General features: G+C 38.5%; 1 protein-coding gene across 1 annotated transcript; it reads right to left on the bottom strand.

Annotated features, from left to right (window-relative positions):
* Positions 1–1,164: 1,164 nt before the first annotated feature.
* Positions 1,165–9,487, bottom strand: LOC121869741 (protein BANP-like). Its single transcript, XM_042371304.1, has 9 exons — positions 9,408–9,487; positions 8,736–8,862; positions 8,180–8,322; positions 6,488–6,661; positions 6,037–6,149; positions 5,421–5,602; positions 4,775–4,891; positions 2,387–2,509; positions 1,165–2,133 (listed from the first exon to the last, which is right to left on the bottom strand). Exons 2-9 carry the CDS (start codon positions 8,838–8,840, stop codon positions 1,885–1,887), a joined length of 1,206 nt encoding a protein of 401 aa, XP_042227238.1. The 5' UTR covers positions 8,841–8,862; positions 9,408–9,487; the 3' UTR covers positions 1,165–1,884.
* Between the last annotated feature and the right edge of the window lie 1,505 nt (positions 9,488–10,992).

Raw genomic sequence — 10,992 nt, 5'->3', positions numbered from 1 at the left:
TGGAAAAACCTTTAACTCCTGGGCTTTGGACTATGGTTGGTACCCCTCTCTCCCCAATGCAGGTATATTTCGGGAATATTTAAAAAAACAAATTAAACGTAATGCTAGTCTTACCTACTGGTCAAGCATGATATAAGCAAGAAATAAATAATTGTCCTTACCTGGGCTAGGAAGAGTTGAGAACGTTCTTGAAGTAGTGGGTGTGTTTAACGCAGTAGTAACGTGGTATACACACTAATTTGTAGACATTGTGAGGTACAGGACATTTGTTTTACTATATTATTACTATTTACAATATTAACAATCATTGTTACTGCTCCAGTAATTGATCACAATACTGTACTAGACTTATGCTTCGGGGTTGGGGGGATAGAAACACATGGTGAAGTGAGTCCACAGCTGAGATGTCTACGTGAAGAAAGCTGAAAAGCTACTGAGAAGAGACTGGGAGGCTCTCATGTGTGAGTGAGTGAAAGATAAATACCTACTTGGCAACATAATCTAGCCAGGAGGCAGTCACTTGCACTGTAATCAATCTTATTACTGTACATGAAGTGAAAGTTGGCATCTGTTGATGGCATGTACAGTATTTCTGCCTTGTGACTTATAGAACTGTGCTCTTATACACACTCAATTGCTGTCATGCCTGGAAACCTGATCACCTCTTGGGAATATAAGTCATGTTGCTTTGGGGTTTCATATTGGGCCAAAAATTTAACACAGGAAGAGGATGAGTTGAAGAGTGGCCATCAAACTGGTACTCCTGGCCATGGACAGATATTTCACCCCTTGCAGTCTTTGGCCGCAGGTTGCGTTGATAACAGGAACAGTTTTACATTTTAATAAACATTAGGTGGAGTGGTCCAGACTCAAATTGTACCCTGAGAGATGCATCTGCCAGGCCATGAGGCTAGTAGGAGGAACTTAGGTGGTTGATAGAGCCACTCCATTGTTCCCGTGGTTCTGCTTGGTCATTTGTGCACTCTCTTGAGCACCAGATTACACCTCCCACCAGTATGAAGATATTGATACTAAACTTGCAAGTAGTCACTGATAATATATTAACTCCATGGAAAAGATGTTTTATGCAAAGATTGACTTATATTTTAACATACTGTATCTCATTGTAATCACACACACTCCATGAATGAAAACTAATGCCCAATTATTATAGTTAATTTATTCAACATGAGGATAACAATATGGAAGAGGCAAGAGAATCATTGCCCCCACACTCTCATCCAACACTTCAGGATAAAATACATAACTATTTCAAACTAGATAAGAGACATAGAAGGCAGATCTATGGCAGTGAATTTTTTTATTTAAATTTCTATGTATGTATAACTAACTCACTAGTAAAAAAAAAATATATATATATAGTTATGGATATATTTTTTCATCTCTACGCAGCATAAAAGTTAAATGTAATCTTCCAAGTGTTTGGCTGCTGGGTTTAGATTTTGTGCATAACATACATTCATCTTGTATTTGTACATAGGCATTAGATTTTGGGGAAGTGACCTCTCTATTATGGCTAACTTGGTGATTTGTTCTTGTAGTACTGAACATTGATTCCCCAAAAAAACATAAAATAGGGAAAATATTATTCAAATATCAAAATAATCATCAAACATTATAAGGGATCTGTGTTATTGTTTATTGAACTAAGATAAACGTTCAGCAGGAAATAATGTCAAATATTCTAATCTTTTAGTTGTATTCATAATTTCTTACAATTACTCTAATAATGTACTACTATGGTGGCTAATTACTTGTACAACTGGCAGTCATTATTATTTATTGCCATTATCTGCATAATTATTTTTATTCATCCATCATTGATTATATCTGTTGTATTGAATGAAAACAAACAGATATCATTCAATCGTCTGTCTCCGAGTCTCTGGCCAATATCCCATGCTGGTCTAAGATCTCCAACTCGGGTTCTGATTTGAGCGTGATGCGATGGTGCGGGTCATCCATGGCGGCCAGAGTCGAGGTCTGGGCGGAGAGCGGGGAGTGCGGCGTGTCGTGGGGCATGTCCAGCTCCTCGCCCAGCTCTTCCCCGCTCATAACCTCAGTGCTCATGGACACAGCTGAGGAGTTACTGATCAAGATGTTCTTCTCATTCTGGTGAGTAAAAAAGAAAAGTTTAGTGAAAGAAATATCCCTCTCTGATGACAGCTACAACAAGAGCCTCTGAGTCAAACCCACAGAGATAGACTGAAACTGTGATTATTTGTGTTGTAAGTTAGTTTCAAGACAAAATGAACTCTTAAATGAACTACTGTATGCTGCTTTGAACATGATTTTTTCTTTAACCAATAATAAATAATAATAACAAAACAGAAAGCTAAACAGAATACAGTACTGTAATATTCACCGAGGACTGGGCGAGGATCTGCTCTTCCGACAGTATAATCTCTTGGGTGTCTTGTAGGTGGGAGATCTGCTCTGGGGTGGCGCTCAATATTCGAAGTTCACAAGTCGGGGATTGAGTTATCACCTGGAAGAGAAATGTAATGTCATCATCAACAACATCTTATGGGACTTTTCCACACTTGCACAGGTTGGTCATGATTACTTGCTGGCAGTTCTCAAAGATGTATGATTTCTAGTAAACTCTCTACTCGGATTCTTATCCCCAAGATCCTTACTCTCAATCTAAAATCTCATGATGGTGCCTCAAGACAGTACCTTGCTGTATTTCTGCTTTCACCTCAAATTCCTCACCATTTACTCACACAAGAGGTTCTTGAGCCTTCATATAATGCCATAACCAATCATAAAAGATATTTCTCTACCCTTAACTTTCTCACTGTCCACTAAACTACCTCAAAGGGCACCCATGCTTGAACTTCCACATTATCATAAACCAATTTTTTGTTCTTTCTCACACAGTGCTCACCAACTGTGACCATGTTTCATCCTTCTATTTGCCTTGCTATTCTGTTTACCTCACCTCTAACATCTGCACTATTCACATTATCCATAAATGCACTTGATCATCCACCATAGCTTTGTAAACCTCTCTTCAGGCCCTACACTTGGCACAATTATGATGTGGTATATCTCGACTTTAGCAAAGCCTTCGACAGAGTCCCCCACGAAAGACTAATTAGAAAGGTAGAAGCTCATGGCATCAAAGGTGACATCCTTAAATGGATTAGGGCGTGGTTACAGGACAGGAAACAGCGAGTGAGCATTAACGGCACTAAGTCCCATTGGAGCAACGTCACAAGAGGAGTTCCCCAAGGCTCAGTACTTGGACCATTATTGTTTATTATATACATAAACGACATAGATATCGGCATAGACAGCAACATAAGTAAATTTGCTGATGACACTAAAATAGGACGTGTTATCAAATCTGACGAGGACTCGGCAAAACTACAGGAAGATCTAAACAAATTTTTCGAATGGTCTGAAAAATGGCAGATGAAATTCAACGTTGACAAATGTAAAGTACTCAGTATAGGAGATGTAAACAGGGAAACCAGATACCAGATGAACAACGATGCCATAGAGAAATCCGACTGCGAGAGGGATTTAGGAGTAATGATAAGTAGGAACCTTAAGCCAAGTAAACAATGTGTTTTTGCTCGTAACAAGGCTAACAAAGTACTGGGGTTCATACAAAGGAGTGTTAGTTACAAGACTAGCGAGGTCATCCTAAAACTGTATCTTGCTCTTGTGAGACCACACCTGGATTACGCAGTTCAGTTCTGGTCACCGTATTACAGAATGGATATAGAATCCTTGGAAAGAATTCAGAGGAGAATGACAAGACTAATCCCGGGCATTAGGAACCTTGAGTATAGAGACAGGTTAAAGCATCTTAATTTGCACTCCCTTTGAGAGACGAGCGAGGGGCGACCTGATAGAGGTGTGTAAGTGGAAGGCAGGGCTAAACAAAGGGGACATTACAAAGGTACTCAAATTATCCAACCAGGAGCGAACTCGTAACAATGGTTTTAAATTAGACAAATTTAGATTTAGGCGTGAAATAGGTAAACACTGGTTTGGAAACAGAGTAGTGGATGAATGGAACAAGTTACCAAATATCATCATTAACTCGAATACGCTGAATTGCTTCAAACATCGGTTGGATGCTCATATGAGCAATAGGGGTTGGGTGTAAACGGGACTGCCCAGTATGGGCCAATAGGCCCGCTGCAGTTTCCTCCATTCTTATGTTCTTATGTTCTTTCTTACTTTATTACTCTATTCACTTCATCATCATATTACTGCATACTTGGCTCCACTATTTGTCTAGTCACATACTTTGTCAGTTGCACTTAGCAAGTCATCTTTTAATGTGACCCAGCAACACACCACAGTACAGGGGGCGCCTGACTTACGAACGTTTGACTTACGAATGCCCACCGATACGAACGGGGTTTAACTTGAAATTGGCAGTATTTTATTTACCTGATGACTTATTTTTTAATTTTATTTACTGTATTTTGTCATCCTATTTCTTCTTTTGTCTTAAATTAAGTGATTTTAAATGTCCATAAGGACTTATAGTGGAATTTTAAACATTGTTCTGTAAGTATGGTATGCAGACAGCATGTGTTCCAACTTAAGTACAAACCGACCTAAGAACGTCCTCAGGAACGGAACCAGTTCATAACCTGGGGACTCCCTATACAGTATATTTATCATCATATTACTTTTAAAAATGAAGTGGGGAGTCACAGACATTGCCTATAAATATAAGCACAATAAGCACACATTACATTGCTGATAATAAACAATAAAGTCTCACCTTAACATCACTAAGGTCCAGGTTGGAGTTCTGAAGAGAGTCAAAGTCAAAGGATATGTCTTCTGTGACGGCAGGATCCTTCCGAACTGAAGAGGTATGTCCGATCTGGGGCGCCTGCTGTAGAAGACCACAGGGTGAGCTTCTTATTGTTTATCTTATGTTATTCAATTAATAAAATCTGTCATATATTCTCCAAGCATTGATAGGAAGGAGGGAATGGGGTAAGTTTCTTTAAGGAGTTGGAGGATAGTGTTGCCTGAGTAATTAAAAGGATGGGATTTATTGTGAGAAGATGTGTTAATGGGTGGGCAAGTGTCATAGAGTAGGGGAGGGGATTAAAATGGATGAATAGGTGAGATTAGGGGAGGATAGAGACATGAATGGGTAGTTAGGTGAGAAAGAATAAGGGAGTGGAAGACCCAAATGGGTGGATAGATGAGAGTAGGGGAAGTGAGAAGCATAAATAGATGGTTGGGCGACATAGAGGGGAGGAGGGAGACATGAATAACTGGATAGGTGACATGAAATAGGGGAGGAGGAGGACAACAAGTACTCTCCATGATATCTAACTGGTTTATCTGTCATGTTATAAATGAACACATAAAGATGCGATCATAACAAGCGTCAACATTTCTTCTGCTCTTACTCTGCTGTTTCGGGGTTGAGTGACCATGCCTCTGATCCGCCGTTTCCAGGCCGAGCGGCACTTTGAGTCCATGTTTTGACATATCTTGTGCCACAGCTTGGATGAGATGTTGAATTTGTACTGGAGGTGGCAACGTATTCCGAAGATCATCAGTGGGTCTAGCTGTCGTTTGTTCCACCTACCTGTATTTCGGAGGGGGCATTGTTAAAAAAAAATCTGCATGAGCAGCAAAAGTACCTTAACTAAAAATTAATCTCTCTTATCATACCGAAGAAAATAAAGCAATCTGATATATAAAGACAACAACTGTACAGAAACTTTTAACACACAAATATCTATCATGTTTAATCATCATATATCATAAATCAAGATGATATATATATATATATATATATATATATATATATATATATATATATATATATATATATATATATATATATATATATATATATATATATATATATATATATATATATATATATATATATTGCTTTATACTGTATCAATTTCCTTAATCAATAAACCTTTAATTGACTTATTACTGATATTGTTATTTTTATGGCTAACACTGTAGCTGCCATTATAAAACTACTACAAGAAAGTGAGGCCTTACTTCTGCCTGACAAGTTCGAGGTAGCTAATTCTTCCTTAGTAAAGAGGTAGTCCAGTAGTGTAAGAGCCATCTTCTCAGCAGTGATACACGTTGAGTTGATATGGAGAAGGTTCCTGGGGGGAGAAGTCAGTCAGTTTTAGTGTTCCCAGTCCTGAGAGAATGAACTTACCACACATAATAGTGACTTATCCATCCATATCAATACCTTCAGCCATTTACCTCAATTACAGGTCTATTTATTAAATTTCTGTGTTTTATGAATATCTTATGTTAGTTTGTTTTGTTTAGAGACAAAATTTATTTATTCCTATCCATGTTGTTTCTTTAGTTAACTGTATAGAACAATATTATTCAAGGTATAGAAATGACTGATTGATTTGTTTTCACTCCACAGCTCTGCATCAGCTGAGTGGCCAACACTGAGTACTATATTAAAGCACAACACACTTACTGGGGTGTTATTGGGCATCTGACTCGCAGTGTGGGATGTGAAGGGTCACCGAGCCAGGAGCCGTGAGGGAAGTCATCTTCTGAGTTAAGTGAGATTATGTTCATGTGGTTGTTGGCATCTGTGTCCTGTACCAATATTGGGGCACTGGACATCTCGATAGCCATCTCCATAGGTCTGCAAGTTGGTAAAACATTACTAAGACATACAATTATCAGTCATATAAGAGTGAATAATAAGAACTACATTATACTTCTATGAACAGTTTAAGGAACATAACACATTAGTATCTAAGCTGGAAGTTCTCAAAAGTATATTGAGGATTAATTAAACAAATAAAATGAATACCAGTAGTTTTGAAACATCTAGTCTTAACAAAGAAATTTAATTCAAAATCCCAAAATGAGAAGATTCAACAGGAGAGTCAAATTTTACTATACATAATGTTAATATAAATGGATTTGTTCTTGACCTCTGTGCACAATGGGCCAATGTCATGTGTTTACTTTTTTTTAAGGAAATGAGAAAAAATTGTATCATAAAAAGTCAAGCTGAACAGGAAAACTTTTCATAGTTTGAGTGGTGCTGTATCAAAAAAATGTGCCTTGAGTAATTCATGTACCGTATATTTATTCATAACTTCAAATGTGACGGAATTTTTGTTGCTTAATACTGGACACGGAATTATGATGCACTGCACCTAATAGTGTATTCATTTATTAGTGAATATATGAGGACAAGTGTACAAGATGAGAACCCCATCTGTCACTTTAGTTTTGTATCAAACCCAGCCTCCTTCACTGTGAGATAAAAACACTTTCACTGAACTGACCCACAAGGGGTCATAGCTCAAGGTTGAAAAAACCACACGTCCAGAAAACTGTGACGGTAAACTTTTTCGGAGTGAGAATTGTGAACTATTGGAACAATCTGCCAGAGTGTTGTGACAGCACCGAGTGTGAGTTCTTTCAAGACCAGACTTGACCAACACTGGAGCAGGTTCAGGTACATTCAGGAGCCAGTGCATGCCCATTATTTGCCAACAGTGCGTAACGGAGACGCGACCACCTGCCCAAGTGGTTAACGAGCCGATCAGTGGTGAAGAAGATAAAAGTAAAAAGTAATGGAGTCATGCACCTGAACACTGGCACATGCTCAGGCAGTTATAGTACATTCAAGAGTCTGTACATGCCTAGGACCTGACAACAGTGTGTAATATAATAATGGTTGCCCCTCGTGTAACGAGGGTGGCCGGCCCTAGGGCTACCTAGGCGTGAATTTATTTAAGGTCTAGAAGCTGTCACCAACACAACAACCACACCTTAAGTTAACAAGCTGCATGACCCAGTGTCAAGGAATAATCCGAGAAGACCGGACAACTCGCCAACTGCACTAGCTAGCCATTACCCCGGAACACTATCCACAAATCGATAAACATCCATGTTCCCAATTACTGCTGGGTAGACAGGCAAATGGCACAAAGAAACTTGCCTATAGTTTCACCCTGCTCGGGGATCGAACCCGGATCCACTCGCTTGTGAGACGAGCATGCTGACCATTACACCACAGTTTGTAACAGATAACTGACCTACTGGCAAGATGACAAGTGGTGAAGAGGATAAATAAAGAAGTAAAGTAGAATAAAGTATGAGTTAAGATTCCACCAACAATGAGGGAAAAAAAGGATCATCTCACGCATTCTGTTCTGGTTGTTTCCCAACGAGCCGCTCGATTGTTTCCAACTTGGAGGATATTCTGTTGCAGGTTTGTACCAACACAGAAACCTTTGTCTCCAGTGAGGTAAGGCGGGTGTTCATACAGGTTTTGATTTCGGTAACCTGAAAAACAAAACGCATTAGGTAATATCCGACATATGTGAGTAAAAGTTCATATCTGTTAAGTATTTTCATATTATCAACAGTGAGATTATAAAGTATTAGTTCAGTTTTTCTTACAGTTCAGCAGATCACCATCTACATTCATTTAAAACGACAGCATGTAATTATAACAGTCAAATAATTCTTGATAAATGGTGGACTACTTGTCACCAGTCACCTTCCACATTTGTTTAGAATCAACCTAACCTAACAATACTACAATAAATTAGGTTTATTTATGTACAGGTTTGGCTGGCTTGACTACCACAGTCTGCTTCTAAAACATGACCTCAAGCACTGTAACCACCTACTTTTTGGTTGATAGGTTCTCATTAGCAGCACATACTCTAAAACTCTGTTAATTAGTAGCTTACCTCGGTCAACAAATGGTTCAGAAGATCCATTTGCGTGACACAGATGCGTTTGAGTGGGGGAAGTGAGGTCGAGTCATCATATTCATCCTCACTCTCCTCCCCCATTATGCTCAGCCGTCTCTCCAGCCTGTAAGATAGACAGATAGATAAATGTTCACTCATTAAAATAACTATACGAGTTTACAGTGGTTCATCATGTATATTGACAGTGCAGGTATACAATCATGGGCAAACAGTAAGTCAATTTAACCAATCCTAATCCTAAGAAAAACATGTAAGTGGTAAGCTCTTTAAATTATACAGTACAAGGAATTAAAGTGGCGACCGCATCCTCCTCCTCCCCCAGACTGAATAATTATCTAAAAATACACCATAAGAGACTACTTTCCTAATACATAGCACCGGCATAATATAGGAGAAACAAACCTAAATTTCCTTAACATATAAATTATAAAAAGGGACATGATAAAGGCCACTAATATGGGAATAAACATATTACCAGAACTCAGGTCTTGGGCCATCGATTTTGACTAGGAGGAGACTAATAACGTCTGTAATACACATATTTTCAACGCCAACATGTAATATTGAGTCATTAGAGCGACAGACAGGTATTAATAAACTTATAGTGGAAATTATGTTGTCAAAAGGCCCACCAACGAGTCATGTTACCTCGAAATCTCGCAAAATCCCGTGAAGAGCGAGGTGCTTAACCACAACAAAGATGGTGATGACTGAGTGTGTCGGGGTGAGACAGCTGGGTGTTATCGCTCAATGAGGGGGTTTTACCTCGTTTGTAGCTTAATTACTTTGCGAAGTTTTATATTAAGGTTATTTTATATATATAGGGAATGTTTAATGATGAGTAGATTGGTGAATTATTGAAAATAGAGATACAGTACTGTAAATAAGATTTTAATCAGTTTTCTCTCATACGTAATCCATAGAAAACTAATGTTTTTATGGGTAACTTAAATAAATTTCCCTCCTTTCTTCCTTTTGCTCTCTCTCTTTTTGTCTCTCTCTTTAATCTCACCTACATACATTATACATTCCTAGAACTTATTTATAAACCTATTGCAAAGGTTTACAGTCAGATGCTATTAGACATTTTTGTATCTTGTTTTATTTATCATTTAACCTTACGAACCATTTAGGCGACTGGTCTGTTCTTTGTTATGAACTTTATTCTCCAATGTAGTACAGAAGCAAACCTGTAATGTTTGAAAGGGTCACATTGGATAACACCATTTTTCACGTGTGTCCTGAACTCTAACCCATGACATGGTAGTGAGATATCCACGTCACCCACGTGTTACCGTTGCACCACCAAGGTGGACTGAAAAGTGGATGCACTTGATCCTGTCACAACATTATCTGGCAGGTTATTTCAAGTGTTCACAACTCTACTCTCAGGAAGTCGCTTTGGTAGTTTTTTGTACTTGTAACTTTTTTTTTAACTTTAGCTGTCACCTCTAGTGGAGTGGTCCTCCCTTAACTCCAGATATTCACACATGCCTAAGTAATGTCCTTTGAAGCGCTTATAAACTTATATTAAATCAACCCTGTTGACGTTCTAACATCTCTTAATACTATACGTGAAATGCCTAAGTGTCGGAAGTAGTTTCATTGTCCTCAATGGGCGTTCTCAGTCAATTGGCGTCTTTAACATATCTTGGGAGAAAACAAAGTGATAGTACTGCATGTGGGGAGGATCACACTCTCGTAAACCCTTATGAGGGATGGGCCACCTGTAAGATCATCGAATAAGTAATATTAGTTTACTAGCAAGATTCACCTTCATTACACTGAGACACGTGATTACGCCTCCTTACTCCTCTTGTAATGTTGTACATATCGCGGGAGAATCCAAGAGATATTAGAGATCACAACATAAGAATATAAGAACATAAGAATGGAGGAAACTGCAGCGGGCCTATTTACCCATACTGGGCAGTCCCGTTTATACCCAACCCCTATTGCTCATATAAGCATCCAACCTATGTTTGAACTTATCCAGAGTATTCGAGTTAATGATAATATTTGGTAACTTATTCCATTCATCCACTACTCTGTTTCCAAGTTGGATACGAATTAATAACAGAGCGAATCTCCTTACATAGTCTGAGACCCGTGTTTTCATAGTGGCCATCTTGGGTTTGTTTACATAAATAATACTTTTTGAGGGAATTTTATCATTTTCAGAGTACAGGAGCATCTCTCAGAGTACAGGAGCATCTCTCAGAGTACAGGAGCA

This window comes from Homarus americanus, unplaced genomic scaffold (genome assembly GCF_018991925.1).
Source record: "Homarus americanus isolate GMGI-L3 unplaced genomic scaffold, GMGI_Hamer_2.0 scaffold23578, whole genome shotgun sequence".
Lineage (NCBI taxonomy): Eukaryota > Metazoa > Arthropoda > Malacostraca > Decapoda > Nephropidae > Homarus > Homarus americanus.
Note: the sequence above shows the minus strand (reverse complement) of the source record. Positions and strands in the feature narration are given on the sequence as shown.

Coding starts and splice junctions, on each gene's coding strand:
- LOC121869741 (XM_042371304.1), bottom strand. CDS start 8,840: ATGGGGGAGGAGAGTGAGGATGAATATGATGACTCGACCTCACTTCCC. Junction 8,323..8,735: donor TGAACCATTTGTTGACCGAG/GTAAGCTACTAA, acceptor TTTGTTTTTCAG/GTTACCGAAATCAAAACCTG. Junction 6,662..8,179: donor AAACAACCAGAACAGAATGC/GTGAGATGATCC, acceptor ACCAACTTGCAG/ACCTATGGAGATGGCTATCG.